This window comes from Aedes albopictus, chromosome 3 (genome assembly GCF_035046485.1).
Source record: "Aedes albopictus strain Foshan chromosome 3, AalbF5, whole genome shotgun sequence".
Classification (NCBI taxonomy): Eukaryota; Metazoa; Arthropoda; class Insecta; order Diptera; family Culicidae; genus Aedes; species Aedes albopictus.
This window is the reverse complement of record NC_085138.1, coordinates 46,574,753-46,596,487: the sequence shown is the minus strand read 5'-3', so window position 1 is coordinate 46,596,487 and position 21,735 is coordinate 46,574,753. Positions and strand designations below refer to the sequence as shown.

Genomic DNA, 21,735 nt, shown 5'->3' with positions numbered 1-21,735 from the left:
CAAGTTTCCTTACATATATAATTCAGACAATTCGAGTAAAGAGTAACAAGGACCAGTCTACCGAATGCTAACTTTTTGAATAACAAGCATTGTGTTTCGGTAGTTAAAACTAATACTTATTTTTATATTTACAGCCTCCAGCTAGACCGATAACTACAACTATGGTAAGTGCTCGTGTTGGTCCCAACACAAAAACAAACCATTACGAATTCGAGCACACTGCATTGCTACTCGCTTTTTGAAGTCTGAATTTCTTCAATATGAACAAAAAAATTGGAAACTTTTATAATGTGTGTAATTTGTTATCATTCTGAAAAGATATTTCAGATATCTTTAAATGAAAATTCTTCAAAAAAAAACTGTAATATCTGTGAATTTCCATGTTAGGATTCAAAATTTAAAAAATATAAACTAATCTATTTGCCTAGGATGTTGATGGAGTATTCTCGAATTCACCTAGGTCTTTTATTCAGTGGAATCTCAACTTTATTCAAGACAAGTCCCTCCAAAACTAATTTGCCAAGTTTGCTGTGCCTTTTAGAGAAAAAAAAATCGAAATATTACTGAACGCAAAATGCCACTTAAAATTCAAATTATAGTCACTCGAATAATATCAAAACCAAATCTCAAAAACTAATAATTCATTGTTTCAAACCCAACAGACAAACCACCCTGCAGGTCGTACGTCAACAACGAGCAAACCGGTAAGTAGTAACCGTTAATTTTCGCTTTTCTCCTAGGAAGAAGTCCAATATATTGGATGAAACTGGTGCTGACTGTCGCGCATTGTTTATTCACAATTATTTTTCAAAAAGAGGAAACATGATTGTCTTCTTTTCGTCAGAAAATGTAACACAGCACATCTAAAGCTTAGTGTATTTTCTTTTTATTTATATTTTTTAGATATAATTTTTCAAAAATTTTCCCAAATCACACCTTGAAAACTAAAACAATAAGCATCGCTTAACAACTATTAGTACTGTTCTCTCACTGTGTTCCTAAACGAATAAGAATAGGCAAAATTGTAGGAAAAACTTTAGAACTAAAAAACTTATGTTTGGGAGGCTTGTGCTTACAAAACAAACAAGATAAGATTCGGAACAAATGTTGCGCAAAAACTTAAAACATCATGAGATCAGATCAGAGATGAAGTTTATTAAGGCGTTCAATCAATTGAAGAATAAAGCATCGTAGACACAAAGTTTCTTAAGGTAATTATTAGCAAATTTGAAAACGCCAGAAAAACTATTAAGGAAGTCCGGAAAAAACCCAAAAAAGAATTTTAGGAAAGGAATTTTATAAGCTATACCCTGAAAAATTGTCACATGTGTTTTTTTTTTCGTTCACAACTAATGACCGATTTTGTTTTGATTGTCCCAATGTTAGTGGATTTTCTAAACAACTAAATCTCAACGTGACATTTTGGGTTTTAGAACACACTATAAAAATCTATTGAATGATTCTGCAGTAGTTTAACAATATTTGTAAAGTTTTTTTCAGGTTCTTGCGATACTTTCAGCATTTCATTAAAATGCTTCATTAGGAGATTTATTTTATTTTCAAAATTCTTAAAAAAAAGCAATTGAAAGTTCTACATATGAAAGTTTACATTTTTTATAAGATACACCTAAGCTTTTTTGGCATACTTTGAAATTTTTTAGTTTTACCTTCAAAAACTTGTCAAATATCTGAAAGAATTAGTAAGAATTTGACACATCTTGTCGAAATAGTAAATGATGAAAATTATGCTTTTGAGTTTTACAGGAAAATTTATATTATCTTTCCGAAAAACTCAAAAATCATACTTAAAAAAAACTTCTTTTCCCACAGAAAACTTTTGCAAGACCCACATATTTTATGTCAGAGAACACTTTTGGCAAATTGATCAAAAATACTTCTCGGATCAAAAACCTGTTATTTTTTTTTTAATTTTTCTAAAAAAAATCCAATTTCTCAAAAAAAAAATTCGAAGTATTTGATTCTAGGCAGCTTTATACATAATATTGAAATATATCACTGGATTATTATCTATATGTTTGTACCTGTTAGTTTCAAACAATCGCCGCAATGAACCACGGTTGCAACACTAATCCGATTTCGTTTCGCTCATCCGAAAAATTGTTTGACGTTTGACCACCTTTGTTTGCTTCCATATTTTCCACCAATCCATTTCTCGCCTAAGTTCAAACATTATAACAAAGTAAGACATAGGGTAACTATAGTATTTTCGACTGTTTTGTTCTCTTCTTGTTCGAGAAAGGCATACGTCGGCCCAATAGCCTAAAACTTGGCCGTATAGGATTCGATTTGGTAGAGAAAGTTTTAACCCGTAAACACCCGGGACGAGCTTCTTTTGGTAGAAATGTAATATTTGCTTTTATTCTGGAATCTATTTCATGGTGAAGGACAATAGTTGTGCTAAGAAATACATGGTACCTACCCCCTTTGCACCCTCCCCCTTTTGCTGGTAGTCGAAAATACGTAGCTTTTTTGTACTTTTTACTGAGAGCTATTCTAAGGCATCCGAGGAGTACTTTCGTAGTTTGTGTCACAAATCTAACATTCTAAACCAAACTTTATACATGATGAATGATCACAGAGCATAGTCTACAGTGTTTAAAAACCCTCAAAGTACTCCTAAAAATCCATGATACATTCCTTTTCTCAAGATCTACAACATCTACCATCAATTGAGTCACGTTGATGTCCATTAGACCTCGCAATGCTACGGGCAACTCGATTTTGTGGAAATTGGACATTCCGTGAAATACAAATGGCATCCAATACACTTTGAAGTTTGGGTTACAATATCTACATACTGTATCATGCATTAAGGCCGATGCAAATATTATTTTTCTTTTATGTCCGAGGTATCTCGCTGGGTACGAGGGGGGGGGGGGGACAAAAATAAATAAGGAACAAACGAAAAAAAATATTGAAAAATTTCAAATTATGCCAACTATTGAAAAAATATTTTTCAACTATTGAAAAATAGCTGCTTGTAAAAAAAAAATTCTATTGAAAATGAAGTTATGGGCAGCCATGTTTTTTTCGCCCCTTCAATATTTTGGGATTTTTGAAGGGGGGGGGGGGTGACATAAAACAAATTAAATATTTGTATCGGCCTAATTGTAGAAAAAATAATCGTGGAATGTAGTCTATACTGCTGATAAAGCCTCAGTGCATAACTACATATAATGCTTTTGATACATTGATGGGATATTCCAGATTTTTCAAACTATTCTGGAACTAGGACCTTCAAGGTCTACAGGCTCTACTCTTGTTTCTTTTCAATCTATTAGCATAATTCTTTCACAATTGTGTCTGTTGCACCTCATAATATTACGAGTATCTCCATGTGTTGCTATTTGGGTGTCCACTGGCATACAAATGAACAAATGAAGTATGGGTCACAGTATTTGTAAATCTTAGGATATTTTTATTGTAGCGAATGCTCGTGGAATATAATCTACACTACTCTTAGAGCCTCGGAGTGCCATTCTGATAATTTAGCAACATTCACTTGGTGATCTAGGTCATAAAAACTATTCTTGAATTAAGACCATCAAGCTCTACAAGCTCAACTCTTGTATCTCTTTACTGTATCGATGCAATTCTTTCACGAATATTTCTGTTGTTTCTCATAGTATTTTGAGTATCTCTTTATACCATAAAGATCATGGCAGTGGATGCACAAATAACAGTGCATCCACTGATATGATCTTTATGGTATTTTTAAGTATCATAAACTACCCGAAAAATCCTACAGGCGTTACTTGAAAATTCCTCCTAGAGTCCCTCAGAAATTCATCGTGATGTTCTCCCAGAATACCTCTAAGAGTTCCTAGGAAATACCTCCAGGACTTACCGTGACATCCTTCACGAGTTTCCCGGCAGTTTCTTGGATATTTCTTCAGGAGCTATTCTGGAATTTCTCCATGAGTTCCTCAGGAATTACATCAAAAACCTTTCAAAAAATCCTGCAGGAGTTCCTCCGGGAATACCCCAAGGGGTTCTTCTATAAATTCCTCCAGTAATTCCTCCAGAGTTTCCTGCAGGAATTCTTCCAGCGATTACTCCTGCAATTCCTCTTGGGAATTTCTCCGGGTAATTTTCCCGGGTAATTTCTCTAGGAATTTCTCCAGGAATAACTGCAAATTCATCTAGGAATTCATAATGGGATTCCTTCAGAAATTCCCCCTCGATGTCCTTCAGGAATTTTTCCAAGGGTTCTTCCAGGAATTTCTCACAAGGATTCCTCCTGAAATTCTTCCTGGAATTCCATCAGTTAATTCTGAAGCAATTCCTCCAGGGATTTTTTCAGGAATTCTTTAAGGAATTCTTTCAGGATATACTCCAGATATATTCCAGAAATTCCTCCAGCAAATACTCCAGGATTTTTTAAGGAATTTATCCAGAATTTTCTCGTTTTTTTTTTCGTTACGTACTCTTCCTTCCTCCTGGAATTACTACAGGAATTCCTCTAGCAATTGTTCCGGGAAAGACTCCAAGAAATCCTACAAGAAATGTTCCAGAAACTCCTCCAGGAATAACTGCGAGAATTCTTACAGGAATAGCTGAAGTAAATTCTTACAGGAATTGCTGTAGGAATTACTATAGGAATTCCTTCAGAAATTTCTCCAGAAATTCCTCTTGTAACTCCTAGAGAAATTCATCTCGTAATTCCAAGAGAAATTCATCTAGGAATTCCTCTATGAAATACTTCAGAAATTCCTCCAGGAAGTGCTCCACAAATTCCTCCAAGAATTATTCCAGGAAATCCTGCAGCAATTATTCTAGGAATTGTTCCGGGATTTTTTTTAAGAATTCCTCGCGTGAATTCCTCCGGTATTTTTTTTAGGAATTCTTCCAGGAATTACTCCATGAATTCTTTACAGGAAATACTCTAGCAAATCCTCCATGATTTTCTCCAGGAATAGGGTCTGGGACTATTTGGGCAGGATGACCTATTTCGTGCACATGCTGCTATAACTCCGTCAAATTTGAACCGGTTGACTTGATTTGATTTGATTTACAGGATTTTTGCCTGGTAATATTTCCTAAATCAGAAAAAAAAGTCATGAATTAAGGAGCTTTTCTGAAAAACTTTTAACAACCTTCACAAAAAAAATCCCAAATAATTACCTAGAAATTCTATTACATTTTTTACAAGATAATCACCTGAAAGTCTTCCAAATATTTCTAAAAGTATCCTACTAGAATACTCTTCAGTTATTCTTCAAAAACTTCACTAAAACATTGCATAGAAATTCTATTAGAACATCCTCCTGATTATATTTTCTAGAAGTGTCACACAGGAAACTTTTATAGTATTTTCGCTAGCAATTCCACAGAGAATTCTGTAGGAAATACCACTAACGTGCTTTATTCTGGCTAAGCGAAAAATATTCCAAATTATTGAAAATAATGACTTTTTAACGAAAAATAAGTGACTAAAGGAAAATAGGGACTTAATAGTGACCAAGGCACTAAAAAGTGACTTGCTACATGAGCGGACCTCACTTGCACCTATTGTTATTCAAAAAACAAAATAATCTCCAAAAAATGGGTCTGAAACTTTGAAATTATCTTAGAATACATTGGGTAATTCTCGCTGAAACCGGCCCACTATTTACACTTTGTCTTTAAAAATGCTTAAGGTGGCGATTTTCTGAAAGTCCTTGCCGAAAAAGTAAGGAAAATGTATTTGGTTACTCAAATTGATGGACCCCTCGTTAGTTAGAGCCACAATATTTTTTGCTGACCTTTCGATTTTGATCAAATGGTGGCTCATTTAAACCGTTATAACTCGAACATTTCTTCAAAAACGATCTTAAAACTAAATGTTATTGAAAAGAGGAAAGATACAGCTACTATTTTCAGTTAAAAAATTTGGTCAGCCATATTGATTTTGGCCGCCATCTTGGATTTTTATACCAAAACTTTTTTTTCACCATGTTGGCAACCACCGATTTTCAAAATTTGTGCATCAATTGAAAGCTGAGATATTTATACACAACATATAAAAAATAGAGATGTATTTTTTTAAAAGTTATCTGTCGTTTTGTAAATTGTGCCTGCAATTCTCCGTAAAATGTAACGCCAATTACAACCCATTCTTTTTTAGCACAGTGTACAAAATTTCATGAGAAAATCGTGCAAAAAAAGAATCGGGTGTATCCCTAAACTTATTTGCGAACTGTCATTTATATTCAAAAATAAAAATCAAAGTTCATTCCTTTTTTATTTTTAAAGTTTTTGTTTTTTAAGTATGTTTAGTTCTTTTTATTGCATTCATTGGAGACAATAATTTTTCGCATTTTATAAACTATCAATTTCCTTTTTTTTTACTTTTGGGCTTTACTTTCAAAAACTACATACCGTCAAGGCGCCATTCACCGTGTGCCTGCGAATATTTTTTCATTATTTCCATATTACGATTGAATGGTATGACAGTTTCCCTTCAATTTCACCAATACAGCGTTGTATTGGTGAAATTGAAGGGAAACTGTCATACCATTCAATCGTAATATGGAAATAATGAAAAAATATTCGCAGGCACACGGTGAATGGAGCCCCCACGGTGAACGGCACCTTGACGGTATGTACATCCAGATTTTTAAAACTTTAGTTACGATAGGAATATTTTATTTTATTTTAATGTTGTCCATACAGGTTTTTTTTATCTTTTTATCGTTGAGATGTTGCATCTTCTAGATTTTGACTCGTATTTTACATCTACTTCAGTTGGTCAATAATTTAAATAAAACGCTTCTACACTTCAACCCCTTTTTACGCCCACCATTCCCAAGTAACCATTGGTACTATATTTCGCCTTTTTACCCTCTGCGATTCAATATTGAGCACATCAGTTCTATTGCACCGTAATGGCAATGACAAAACCAAACATTTTTATTATCCTAAACACATTTCATTAGTCTAGCGAACTGTTGAAGTATACCTCGTTTGGTTGTATACCGCTCGAAGAGTCACCAATATCTGTCACAAAATTCTTACAAATCCTCAGATTCTAGTTGAAAATTTGTCGGATTGAAAGTGTTCTACATTCACTCCTTTCTATACTCTTTCAGATCTCAACTGTACCCATCGTTCACACGGTGAGTTAAAGCTCCTAATATCTAACGATTTCCAACTAAAACATACTAAATAACTTTATACATTGTTTTACAGTCGATTGGCATGCCCGCTACACGTTCCACTTACGGCGTAAGTATGACCTAAAACCAACTCCTTGCGCAACTGTATTAATCCACTCCGACCGACCTTTCCAGAGCCCCTTCGGCGCGATAAGCAATTTCGGCTCTTTATTCCCACCCATGGGCAACTTGACCATTCCGGAACCAGTGGTCACGGAACCGCCTGTGACGACAACCACAACCAATGTCACCGACAGTTCCCCTAATCCAAACCTTGGGACGACTCCTACAGCCCTGCTGGAAACTAGCGAGTCAACCACTACCGATTCCTCGATAACGACGACGACTACAACGATAACAGCCCCGGAATACGAACTGGACGGCTGGATGTCCACGAATGACGAGGACGAGGAATCGCCGGCGGAGGCAACAGGGATCGATGGAACTGGTCCTACCAGGAAGAAACTCAAGAGGCGTATCCGGGTTAACCCCGAGACGGGTCAGAGGCAGGTTATGAAACGTAGGAAAGTTGTGAAAGCTGCAGCTGGAGAAGTTGCGGATGAAGTTGAAGTGGCTCAATAAAGTGAGCCTAACGGCTTGGATCAACTGTATTTGTTGTTTTGAACGAAGAGATGTTCAATGTATTCCGAAGGTCCTGAATTTTGGAAGCGTTGACTTTAAGTAAAAAGAAAATCGGGTTAAGTATTGTTATTTTTAATTCCACTAAGAATTGCATCCTTTGACAGATACGAAATTCGACCTCAACTGTAAGGCCGTCTTCAGTGTCTCGTACGTACTTAACACCGATTTTCGTTTTACTTACAGGTATTCCACTAACACGCCCAAGTTCATCATCATCAGGATTAACTTTGCTAAAACAAAAGTTTTGATGGAAACGATGGAAAAACTTCTTCTCTCCTCTTCTTGGCTTAAAGTCCTTACTGGGACAAAGTCCTCAACTTAGTGTTCTATAAAACTTCCGCAGTTATTAACTGAGAGCTTCTTCTGACGATGGTCGTTTTTTAGTCACGATGATACTCTATGCATAAGGAAGTCAAGGAAATTTCCATTATAAAAAGTTCCTGGACCGACCGGGAATCGAACCTGTCAGCCTAAGCATGGTTTTTACTTAGGGTTCGACTTACATTTAAAAAGTTGTGGAAACCTGTAATTCGTATGCTCTTCTAGATCACATAAAAAATAAACCACTGAATTTGAGCCAAAAATATTGAAATTTAGTGGTGACGCAAACACCGCAAAGTTAAATTTTCGAGTTTACACACTTAGTTTCATTCACCGAGCTCGGCTGTGCGGATCTCGGTTTCTGAATTTTTACCGAGATTCAGCTAACAAACTGGTAGGTTGCTTAGCAACGAGGCATCCCAGGTAACCACTAAGCATTTGAATAAGCCGTACAGCAGACCGTATTAAGCATTTGAACTGCTTGCTGCCCTACATAAGCAGTTCGAATGCATAGCTGCCTTGAATCAGCATAAGCTGCGCTATTCAAAAGCTTTCAGCTGTTAATTAGCATTTCAACTGCTCGAGGTGTTTTCACTGGGGAGCAATCAGAATGCTTTACAACTGCTCCACAAATGCTAAGAGCAAAGAGTATGGAAGATATGTTATGCATTTGATAGCTGATGCTGCCTCTCTCTTACAGAATCTATGCCTCTGTTGACAAATTTGGACATCTGAGTTGCTTTTTTTGCGTTTTTTCTGAGTTGCTTTTTCCGTTTTTTCCTAAAAGTTCCGAAGCAAACATTGCTGCAGCTGGTACGGATTAGGAACATTGCCATCCAGAAATTACCACACCTATGTCGAAAAATGTGTACAAAATAGGTGTATCTTCGGCAGATCATAAGATTAAGATCATCGAAAGAGGGAATCATATGTTATTGATGGAAGAGGGAATGAAAACGCTTTACACGCTGTGAAATGTCTCTTTCAAAACATGTTTTGGGTGTCGGAACTGAAGCTGTTATCAAACCATTATTTGTATTAATTGGCGATAAAATTAGCGCACATCTTCGTATCCTGGATCGTGGAGCTGCAGCTTGAACAGAAAACATGATTGAATAATCGGACCGTAAGTTCAAACCCTGATAACACCAAAACAAGCAAAAAAGTACCACCTAAATCAGCTGGAGTGTGGAGGAAGCGAGATCGTCGTGAGAGCGAGAAGCAGACGTAAATCTATTTTTGTTTTGTTTTGCTCGACGACGCTTCTTTGACATTTTGATAGGACGTTCCTGAAGGTGTTGCACTCAGACAGCCCGTTATTTTGCCAAAATCTGCTGTTGGATAGCACTATAGGCGTATATACGGCCAATTAGCATTAAATGCCTTGTCTTAAGGGCAAATATAATGCTGCAGGAATGCTATTTTAAATGCTCGCTGGTTACTTGGGTAATCATTCTTTTTTCTTAAGCATTTTATTTTACTCATGCTTGAATATATATTTTTTTATTTTCAACATGTTTTTTATATTTTATTCATATTAGAATTACTTTTTAAGAATCTGCTTCATAATAATTCCAGCTGGGATTCATCCAGAAACTGTTGGATGGATTTCAGCAGAAATGCCTCCTGCGATTTCTCCAATGATTGTTCACGGTTTCCTAAGAAATTCCTTCAGATTTGTTTTTTTTAAGGATTCCTTCTTCCTATGGACACATCCATTCATGTCTACTAAAATTCCACTTATTCCTGCTAGGATTCCTCCTCCTCCTCCTCCTCCAGGAGTTCCTCTCGGGATTTCTCCAATATTTTCTTCAAGGATTTTTTGAGGAGTTCCTCCAGAGATTTTTTTTCAAGAATTCCTTCTATTGCACTTCCAGAATTTCCTATTCACTTTATTCTAGTTATTTCTGCTAGGATTCCTCCAGGAAATCCCATTGAAAGAGTCCCATGAATTCCTCTTACGGTTCACCCAGGTATTCCTGTTTACCCAGTCATTAGAACGAGATTTCTACAGTAACTCGCCCTCAATTCCTCTAGAATCATTTGTGATAATTACAAGGATTTCTCCATGAATTGCTGAGGGAATTTGTTCAGAGATTTTGTTTATGAATATTCCAGGAGCTCATCCAGTGATTCCTCCAAAATATCTGCAAGGATTTCTCAAAGAATTCCAGACGGGTTTCCTACAGGAATTTTTGCCTCCAATAATTTCTGATAATATTCCTCCAGAAATTCAAGTAAGGATTCTTTAAGTTAGTTCAGTTTGTTCCCTGCAAGTTTTCTGATTGCCTGATGGATGTATGGGTATCAATCCAACACTATTTCTATCAATCAGGTATCAATCAGTGGCGATTCCCTAACCTCAAATCTAGCTGTTCAACGAACGTAAGTTCTTGAATTTTGTCATCAAATTAGCTTGTAATTTGTAGAAAATGACGAGAATTTTAGTTTCCGTCTATTTTCTTTATGATTCTGATCCAGAAATCTTCTCAAATTCAAGTTTTAGAGTCGTTGAACAGGTAAAAAGTGAAGTTACGAGACGCCACTGGTATCAATCCAACGGAAATTCCTTGGATATCTCTGAGCATGTACCTGCCACACAATTTATAAATTAAAAAAAAACTTTGGCGTCGAAAGTCCTCAAAAAACAGTGAAATTGGTCATATAACACTAAGATGGAAAGCAGGCTTGGTTCAATTGCCATCTCGATTATCCTATGAATCACTCTTATTATTAAGATAGTAAAAACTATTACAAAAAAGTTTCGTAATATAGAGGTAAAAGTTACGTATTTTCGAGTTTTTCCCTTAAAAGCCCTCCAGCCTTTTCATTATAAAATGTGTAAAAAAAATTAAAAATTTAATTAAAAAAACTCTACGTAGAAAAGTACACCAATTTCCACCAAATTTTTCCTGACAAATTCGTGGAAGATCAAAGGGATTTCGCGGACAGTTCACGTCGTGATTTCTGAACAAATTCAAAAAACAATATCCAGATTAAATCGTGCCGAAATTCTTGAAGAATTATCCATTCTTTTGCATATTACGAAGATCTGTACATGCAATGATTTTCCAGAAAATGAATTTGAAGTTTTTATTGAAATTTTATGAAAATTACAAAAAATATATCTAAAAATTACGAGTAAGAACAGTCGAAAAAAAAACTGCCAAAAAACTTGCCGAAGTAGTTGCGTTACTACTACTTCATGTTACTAAATGAATAAATGATAAAATGTTTGCAAAACGAAGAACTTTCCAAAAATTTTGTCAAAAAATCAAAAATTATCCAGGAGAAATTCCAGGGAATGTTTCGTGAAGTATTTTAGACAGTTTCTTTAAAAGTTTCAAGAAATAAGACACACTAGAACTTTTGATAGCTACTTGTTGGAAATAATTTTCCGAAAAATCTACAAACGATTTTCTAAATCATACATCAATTTCTTGTAGAAATTATGTTCGAGTTCCAAACATTTTGCTGGATCGATTTCAGAAAAAAATATATCTGAAAAAGGACATCCGAACAATTATCACCAAGCTACCTGATGGAATTTCTGAAATTTTGGTGAATGAATCTAGTGGTCTAGTGGAATAGGCGAACGAAAAAAATAAATTATTTGAGAATATTCCGGTGATTTCTTTTAGAAAAGTCTATGGTTCTTGAAGAAACATCTGGAAAAATCTTGGAGTACCTGATAAATGATTTGCTCAAGGACAGTCAGAAAGAACTTTTGAAGAAGTTCTTTATAATCCTGAAAGAACTTAGGTAGTAATTTTAAGGTGAAACATCAAGAAATCCCATAGCAATTTTTCAAACAAACTTCAGGGGTACAAATCTGACGAACAAAGCATCGAACCTAGCCGCACTTGTTTTTCCTGGCTTTGCTCACTTCCAAAAAGAGGCAGCTTTTGCAAATAGAGAGCATTTGTTTACAAATTTTCAAGATTTGTGCTCTTAAAAACGTGAGTAGGGGACCAAGTCGGCCATTGTGGCAGCCATGTTTGTATTCTCTGAAGTTTCTCCTTAAGTAAATTGTAGAACAATTTAAAAAAAAAATCACTGACATTGCGACACAAATTTCCGATTAAATTTTGGCAGGTTTCTTGATGAGTTTTGGATTGCTTCTTTGAAGACCTACTCGAAAGAGTTTTTAGGGAAACTTCTAGAAGAATTCTAAATGGATTTCCTTGAGGAAGTACAGGGGATAGTCAAAATAATTGGGACAAGTAAAACTTTCACTTTTAAAACAATGTTCAACTAGTTGTAATTGTAGTTGAAAAGGGCCTCAAATATTCTCAAATTTTTATTGAAAGATCATCAACTAGCTGTGCATCAGTGATCCGAATTTGAAAACGATCGGACTATTCTACATAAAGTAAGAACGATTCTAGAAAACGGTATAATTATTCGATAGCCAACTTTTAGCTGTTATATCTCCGGATTCCACAAACCGAATGCAATAAAATTATGAATAACTATTAAAAACTTTGCCCTTTTTGAGTTATTCAAAACGTTGCCTTTTTCGAACAGTTACAGCTATTTAAACATTTTTTGAAAAGAGAACATTTCACCTGTTCCAATTAGGGTGACAATGGGTATTATCGGCAGGTTTGTTCTCTTCGTCATGGGGGGTTTTTGTCAGCCAAATTTCCTGAAACTTGGCCATATAATTCAGCTTAGCTGGGAAGGATTTGAGACCAACTCTGAGTTCAATAGGTTTAAAAAAAACCCCAAAGACGAAGAGAACAAAACGGCCGAGAATAGGTAATTTCCCCTATTTTGACTATCTCCTGTATGTTCTGTGTTGCATCTAGTATGTTTGTGATGCGTCTTTTGTGCATTTGTATACAAAATATCGCATTTGTAGAGTTTTGTTCCAAGTTATTCGATGAAATGTTGCCTTACATGGAGCACGATGCATTTGTATTGTTCTGTACTTTTTATTTGTTTTAATAATATAGAATTTTTCCTATGAATTCTTTCAGAAATTCTTCGAAGGATTCCTTCATGGATAACTGCTGGGATTTCTCCAGAAATTCTACCGGGCACTCATCCAGAAATTTCTCTGAGGATCACTCTAGGGATTTCTAAAAAAAAAGCTTTCTGGACGACTTCAGCTATTTCTCCAGAAATTACTCATACAATACTAGGAATTCCTCCAGCATTCCTTCACGGATTTCCTGGGGGTTTTCTTGGAATTTCTGCTGGAAAAACTTTATAAATTGCTCCAGCTACTCCCCAAAACTTGTCTCCACAGACTTGAGTTCTTCCAGGAAATTCTCAAGGAATTTATCCAGAAACTCCTCTCTAGGGATGCCTAATGCCTCTGGAGATTTCTTCGGAAAAATCAATAAAGATTCCATCAGAAATTAGTCAAGGAATTTATCCGGAAACTCCTGTAGAGGTTTCTACAGAAGCTACCTACAGCATTCTTTCAGGATACCCTGTGGGGTTTTATCCTCTGAAACTTTCTCTAGCAAATTCTTCTAAGATTTTTCAGAGGCACTCCCTTTCGTATTCCTTCTATATCTCCGGCACCCCTCACTTGCTGCTATTATCTCTAAGTAAAGAAAACGCCAAATTTCTACATTTCCTTTGCAATATCTTCTCACTTGTAAGTAGTTATTCTTGGTCTAGATGATTTTCAGAGTCTCTTAGAAGCGTCGACTAAAAAACTACTTTTTGCTGGATCCGGCCACGCGATATCAGTAAGTGACAGACCCCAGTGGGCACAGGGAGATATTTTTTGGGTGGGCTCATTCCATATTATTCAAAAGTAGCAATCAATGATGCACTTAGCTAAAACTACCATAAAGCAAAAATAAAACCAGTAAGAATATGAATTGATATGAGATGTCTGAATGGCTAAAATAACTCTTCACGCTGTTTTAAAACCGCGTAAACACATAAACCGCAACAAAGACAATATGCGATAAGCTGCTGACCTAACCCTCTAGCATTCTCAATTTAACAGATATCGATGTTTGGGTTCGATTGGTCAAGCACGTTGTACACTAATGGATGGATTCCTTATAGCGTAAGCCATCATCAATCACACATTTCTGCCACAATTCATAGCGAATCTTCCTTTTCAGTTGTTGACCCCAACGACAAACACTAGCAGAAACTTCTCCGTAGAATATTTCAACTCGATTTCCAACAGCGTATCCGTTCCCGTTTCCGTTTCGGTGGTATCGTCGTTACCGAGTAATCTCACTGTCGACCAGATCTATGACGACTACGATGACGATACGTACAAACACCCGGAAGATCGCGAAGTAACGACCTCAATGGTACAGGAGGACCTTGGTTCCGAAACGTCCACTGCAGCAGTAATGGATCAAACCAACAGTCCAACGCGGAAAAAGCTCAAACGACGTTACAGGATTGATCCCAATACGGGTCAACGCCAGCTGATGAAGCGTAGAAAAGTTCTGAAACAGGTTGTACAGGAAGAGGTGGAAAATGAGGAATAAACTTTACCGATTAAATTGTAGCAAGCGTTTTTCGTGGATACGCAGAAAGAACAAACCTTTTTCGGGCCTAGATCTCCAAAACATCCAGGGAATGTGAACTTCTGCCTCAGAACTTCTAAACGATGTAGGTAGTCGACGGATTTAGGCGCTCAGAAAACCTCAAGCGGTAATGTGAACAACATCGTAGTTCTCCAAACCGCCCAGGAGTTCAAAACTTCGGGATGTTCGAGCTCTACAGGTTCGTGAACCTTCTGGAAACTATCTTTCGGTAAATGAAAAGCTAATCAGGTTAGCATAACATCTTTGGTTCAACAAATAATCCAGCAGTCCGGATCATAAGGTTCTTGAGACTGCCCCGTGGTTCTATCCAATGTATGGGGAAGATAGTTTTGTTCTTTGAGTGTCTCTTTCCCGGGCTAGATCTGCAAAACGTTCCGGAAGTTTGAACTTCTACCGAAGAGAGTAGTATCAAATTAAAGTACTCGATGTAAGCGATTGAAAACTTCGGTTCCCCGAATCGTCTGGGAGTTCAGAACTTCCCAGTGTACGAGTGTTCGACACGCCGACTTCCGATAACTTGAAAACCTGATCATGTTGGCATAACATCTTTGTCTGGCAGCGCAGATCTTGGAGATCTACAAAGTGTACCTGAACATTTCTAGTCTCTCTAGACCCATCGAGAAGAGTCACCCTTCAATTGAGGACGTAGGTTTCAATAGGGCCATGATTCCTTTTTGGTTATTTGGTGGTTTAAAGATTACATTTATAACGAAAGCAGTAAATAGTTGGTATACGACAGTTGATTTCCAACACTATGTTCCAGGAGAGTTTGGACGACCTAGAATGTGTTCCACAAACACGAAACAATTCCTATTGATATTGCAAAAAAAAGGTCCAGTAAGCATTGTTGAGCATATCATACTGTATTTCTCAGCGTAGCAGAAAATGCTTCGATCATCCGTGTTGACCTGGAGTTCTTGGTACTTCATGGTACATTGACTGAACTACATTTTGTATAAAAAGAAAAATATAATGTTATGACTTTAAAGTTTACAAGAAGTTCATGGATGGAAATATTTTGCTTGGCCTAGCCTAGTCTCTCAAATCGTACAACACAGATCAATAACACAGTTGAGAACATAAGATTCAAGAAGATATTGGTTTCTTGTTGGTAATTGAAATACTACTGCTATGACAGTCGAACACTTCGTTCAAAGAGAGTTTGGACAACCCACCGTTTTTACAAGATAATGCCTTTAATCCTTAAAGAAAACGTGTTGAGCATGCAATATTTTTAAGCGTAGCAAAAAAGGCTACTATCGCCTGTGTTAACTTGGAGTTCTTAACTCCATGGTACATTGGCTGGCTTGTGTTTTCTAAAAAAAAGTATAATGTTCATGTTACGTAAGAATGGTTTTGCGAACCCCTGAGCCAAACCCAGGAGCATGTGTCGGACTTTGTCTGACTTCGTTTTGTTGTGTTGTCTATCTTCGGTGTTTTGTGCTCTGCTTCGTTTGTGTCAAATGCTTGTTTAAGAATAAACAATGCGAACAAGCAACAGCACGGGTGCAAGAACCAATCTCGTTCCTTGCAAAAACACCGAAGATGTAAGTTAATAATTAGTTAATTGCATGTATATAATAAATCTAATATTTAAAAAAACAATAAATTTCAGCTTTATAGCATGATGCAATGTGAAATGTCGTGTTTTCATCAATATTGCCCTGCTGGAAGATCGGTGCCCTTAGCTGCTGTTCGCAACAGTTAAGTTTACAAGATGTTGGTCTAGTCTATTGAGGGACCCTACAACACAGAGCAACCTACAGTTGAGGTGTTCCAGAGGTTCATGGTTTCTGATTGGTTCTTTAAGCATTTCTTCTAATGCTTCTGCTATGACAGGGGATTTCGAACACATTGTTCAATGAGAGTTTGGACGACCCACAGTTTTCACAAAATAATGCCTATTAATCTTTCAAGAAATCGTTCAGTGAGCATTTCTGACTATGTTATGATACACAGCGTAGCAGAAAAGGCTACTGTACAAGTGTAGACCTTGAGTTCCTAACTTCATGGTACACTTGGCTGACCTGGGTTATCCAAAAAGTATAATGACTTTACGGTCCACGAACCTTGGTTAGGTGGTCATGTTTATCAACAACAAAAGCAATTTGTGTTACATTTGTAGATTTACATGAGCTTTTTTCCGTGACAGTTTGGATGACCTTTGGATGACAGAATTCTTCAAAACTATACAACAATGCCTATAGGTCTTTAAAACTGTTCAGTGAACTTGGTTGAAAAGATTGGTCAGGTCACGTAGACCTGAACTGCCTGATCTGCTTGGTAGTAAATAGATCCAGGTAAGGGGTCCGTGTATCTTGGAAAGGTTCGTAACATTCCTAGGGGTTTAAAGATTATAGTTGGTATCGTAATGTTGAATTCTGCAGGTTCAGAGAACACAATTAATTATTTAACATAACTCAATGTAGTGGAAATGGTTTCTGTCACAAGACCCGATGTTCTGAGGCAATTTGGACAAATCGTAAAACTTAAAAAAAAGACCAGGAATTGTAATTGATTGTGTTATGTTACAGTTTAAACTGAAAACAGATACTAAAACGGTTGTAGATGCAAGAACTATAACTTCAAGACAGTTTGGACGACCAAGCATTTGCCAAAATATAACAATATCTGATCATAAGAGGTTCATTGACCGTACTTGAATAGGTGGTCATATTGATCAACAACGAAAGCCACTTGTGTTCTATTTGTTAATTAACAAGAGCTTAGATCCATGACAATTTGGACGACCTTTGGATGACAGAATTCTTCAAAACTATATAACAATGCTTATTGATCTTCAAAACTGTTCAGTGAACATGATTGAACAGGTTGTTCATGTCACTTAGACCTAAACTTCTGAGCTTCTTGGTAGTTAGATTGATCCAGAACACCCCAAAAGTATCTTGGAAAGATTCGTGTAATTCCTAGGGGTATCGTAATGTTCTGGTGCAATGAGCACAATGGATTATTCAACGTATACTCAATAGTTACTTTCACAAGACCCGATGTTATGCACTCCATGTTAATTTGGATGACAATACCTCAAAAGTATTTCGGAAAAAATCGTAAAATTTAAATAAGATCAGAAATTTTATGGTTGATTGAGTTATGTTCCAGTTTAAACTGAAAACAGCTTCTGAAACGGTTGTAGATGCAAGGAACAAACATCTGGGTACGTTTGGACGACCAAGCATGTGCCAAAATATTTCAATATCTATTGGTATTCAAGGAAGTTTTTAAGTAACCATACACAATACGGCAGAAATTACTACTAAAGCAAGTATAAAACTGAAGTTCTGAATTCCGGGGTATCCCAAAAGTATTTGGGAATAATTCGTAAGATTTCTAGGGAGACATAGATTCATGATATGTTAAGGTTTAAAGTATAGCAGCTACTATGATGACTGTAGATGACAAAGACTGCATTCCAGGACAGTTCTAAATCCCTACATTGCAAGTAGATCTCGAATGACCCTAACCACCCTCTGTTTGCCCCATGTGCTCCTTCGGCACGGTATATGTATATGCGTATCCGTATTGTGAATTGTGTAGCGATCTTTAGGATCTAAGATGATCTGGAGTTCAAGACTGCTGTAGGCGGCTTCCAACATTGCATGGAGTTCGTACAACATTCATGTAAATTGAAGTCTTCTGGAGGATCGACTGAGGGTTTTAATCTACGATTTAAACGGCTACACAAATTACAAGACTGTGTAGCCGTTTAAATCGTAGTGTAAATTGAAGTTACGCCAAAAGATGATGCAGCTTAGAAAGTTTATGCTTATTCATCTTCAACATCTATTTGTTAAAGCAATCTATTGAGGAGCCTGTAGAAGTTCAAAATTTGAACTCCAGAACCAGTTCTGTAGAAGACATATTTATGATACTGTAGATCGTACAGGACTGTAAGGATTGTATTCCGAGCTCATTGAGCAAAGTGAAACTGTTCCAAGTTACATGTTACAAGACATTTTTTGGCCAGTGAACCTTCAATATCTGAAGTACTCCCTGAAAAACTTCAAGAGCTTAGTCTTCTTTACTGGTAGTACAATGGATTTGACGCGGTCCCAACAAGCTCCAGAAGCCACTACAAGGGCTTTGGAACTTCTACGAATATCTATTAGGCTTCTACCGGAGTTTGCAACTTCTTCGCCCAGCGTAAAACTTGATCACGTTCCTCGGTTTCGTTCCAGCAGCCTACGCGTTCGACGCCTGGATTCCAGAACTTTGTCGACATTGTCACCCCACCATGGTGGAGCTCAGAGGTAACAATCCGACGGCGTGACCTTCCAACACGAATACATCTTTTCCGTTCTTTCTCCCTCCTAGAACACAAACGAGCGCTCCAGCTCCATCATGTTGCGAGGTTTGCCCAGGGACATGCCATTCTTTTCGGAACCTCCGGGTAACGATTCGTGGATTCCGCCGCCACAACCGGAATGGTATCTGGACTCCGAGGAAGCAGCGTACCAAGATGATGACGATGGAGAAGGACGAAACCAGACTTTGACCGGCGTAGATGTCCCGTCGGATGTAATCACCGAGTTACCGAGGGTGGCGTTGGATAACGGAACCACTACTACTGTTGAAGGGGGCACTGAGAGTGGTCTGGCGGTTGAGACCAGTACCACTGCGATGCAGAGATCTACTACAAAACCACTGTTACGCAGAAGGAAGACTACACCACTGGCGAACACTGAGTCACCGCAGCGAGTGCTGAAGCGCAGGAAGGTCCTGGTGACAACTACGATGGCGGCGTCAGTGGCTTAGGGCCGGACCATGGCTACCTTCTGTATGCGAACAAGGAAAATGATGTGAACTGTTGTGTTGAAATCAATTAGGTTTTGAATAAATAAATTCTGTTTTGGACAACAAACACTGTCTTTCAATAACCTGAACCACCTAAAGAAAGTTCAAAATTTTTGGTTCTTCTATTCGGATTTTGAAGAGTTCACATAGATTAAAGACACTTTTTGAATATGATTATGCTTTTGATAAGATGCCAAACGCACCGGTTTTTAGCAGTATCATGCCAAGGGTATCCGGGTTTGATTCATGGTCGTAAGCATTTAGGATGATCAAGATGGTCCAAACTGTTCTGTAATTCAGTTCTTCAAATCTACAGGAGTAATTTTGTTTCGTTTAAGTAACAAACTGTGACATTGCATAACCTATTGCAATTCGTGAGTCTCTTGGAAACTCGGATGCCACTCAGTGATATTATCAGGATAATGCAGGTCATCCAAACTAACTTGGAGTTTAGAACCTCACATCTACACTCGCAACGGTAGTTATATCCACTATACAGAGTACCGCTGTTTAATCAACAATGATTACTGGACCTGCTTGAAGACTAATAGATGTTAATATATACATTCAAGGTCGTCCAAACTATCCTGGAGTTTAGGCCTTGACATCTACATCTGTAACAGCAGTTACACTCGCTATAAACTTTAACATCACGTATCCCACAATTATCAATGAGTTCGTTGAAATTGTACGAACCATTCCAAAACTCCTTTGGGACATTCCAGACCAACCAAACTATTCCGAAGTTGATGGAACTTCAGGTCTACACTCGTAACAATAGTCATATCAATTTTACAGAACAACGATGCATGGGCAACTATGGTAACCGGTCCTACTGGAAGACTAATAGATAATATTATATACTTTTGGGGCATTCGAGGTTTTCCAAACTGTTCTGGAGTTTAATCCTTGACATCTACAGCTGTACAGTAGTTATTTTTCACTATCAACTGTTGTCCAACTATTATCCATGACCCCCTTGGAATTGTACGAACCTTACCGAAATTTATTTGGCATATTTCAGATCAACCAAACTGCTCCAAAAAGCAGAACTTCAATTTAACCGATTTTTCTTTTGAGGCTTCCAGATTAAATTGATCTACGAGGTGTTCTGGGAGTTGAAATGACAAGAAACTGATGTTTACTAAGGTCATATGCTCATTCTGTTTCAGCCTTCCAATTTCGGAGAGTTCTTCGGCGCATGGCCAACCCCGCAACCAAATGGGTTTTACGTGGTAGAGCCCTATGGTGCTTTTGGCGTAAGTTATCGCTAGTTTACAAGAGCTTTCACAGAAATTCATCCGCAATCCATTTTTTCCCAGGCCTATAACTCACCGTACAGGCCATACCCGGCACCGATGTCTGTCGGAAACTTCAGCTACGCCGATATAGACAACTCAACCGATTCGATGACCCCGATACCGGCTGTTGCACCACAAAGTAACGTCATCGAGGAGGATTACAAGGACCCGTTAAATTCAGAAGAACCAAACGGAAACCAAACTAGTACAATAACGACGGAAGACTATGACGACACGGCTTCAAGTGCTGCTCCCACGCGAAAGAAGCTCAAACGACGCATTAGGATCAACCCCGATACCGGGCAGAGACAGGTGATGAAGCGCCGGAAGGTTGCGATAACAACTACAACGATGATGCCTGGTGCTTAGGCCGTTTTTGCGTGGAAGGAAGAAGAGGACTGTTACGTTTGAATAAATGTCGTTTTGAAAACATAAATTCTGTTTTGAACTAATGATCTAAAACAAACAAATAAACTTCAAAAAAGTTAGTCTTGCCACTTGGTTTTAAAAAGGTTTTAAAGCATATTTCGAACCTTATAATCATTACAACCGCAACAAAACCCTAAATAATACAAAGGAAACGACTATTAAAATCATAACCCAAACCAACAATGCAAAGTCCAATTAGGTTGAAAGTGGCTTGGAAAGTCTTCATAGCACCTGAAAGGTTATATTATGGTTTTATGGTGGTTCTATGAACCTTTTCGAGTCTTTTTGACTCATAAATGTTATCTGGAGGGAATAATAAAACGGAACTTGTCAAGGTGAACCCTAACCCCTTGGCCCTTGTGGGTATTCAGAGGCAATCAACGTCCAAAGTAGTGTACCTAATGCTTCTGAGGCGATCTGAATCAGCAGTGGTTTCCCAAATTATTGGTTATCCGTATGCCATATGTAGTTTGGTTCTACGAATTCGTGGAATTACGAAAAATCGTATTGCGTTGATTGTGAGGCAATTTGGTAACAATA

The 21,735-nt window shown here is 37.4% G+C and overlaps 2 protein-coding genes across 12 annotated transcripts in view; one reads left to right on the top strand and one right to left on the bottom strand.

Moving 5' to 3' along the window:
• LOC109410418 (isocitrate dehydrogenase [NAD] subunit gamma, mitochondrial) overlaps positions 1 to 21,735 on the bottom strand; it is a 52,287-nt gene that overhangs the window by 12,062 nt on the left and 18,490 nt on the right. The window lies entirely within an intron of this gene.
• LOC109401489 (salivary glue protein Sgs-3) overlaps positions 1 to 21,735 on the top strand; it is a 46,294-nt gene that overhangs the window by 10,213 nt on the left and 14,346 nt on the right. For 6 of the 9 annotated variants that reach the window (XR_009998723.1, XR_009998722.1, XR_009998720.1 and 3 more), the window contains 4 exons: positions 135 to 164; positions 663 to 704; positions 18,853 to 18,921; positions 18,986 to 21,735. The exon at positions 18,986 to 21,735 is cut by the window's right edge. Coding sequence is in view for 4 of the 9 variants with exons in the window: in XM_062856525.1 (XP_062712509.1) it covers positions 135 to 164; positions 663 to 704; positions 18,853 to 18,921; positions 18,986 to 19,426 (582 nt within the window). In the remaining 5 variants the exon portion in view is untranslated. Of the gene's footprint in view, positions 1 to 134; positions 165 to 662; positions 705 to 7,091; positions 7,119 to 7,191; positions 7,228 to 7,292 lie in introns of all 9 variants that reach the window. The other 3 variants (XR_009998724.1, XR_009998721.1, XM_062856523.1) reach the window with 2 other exon arrangements.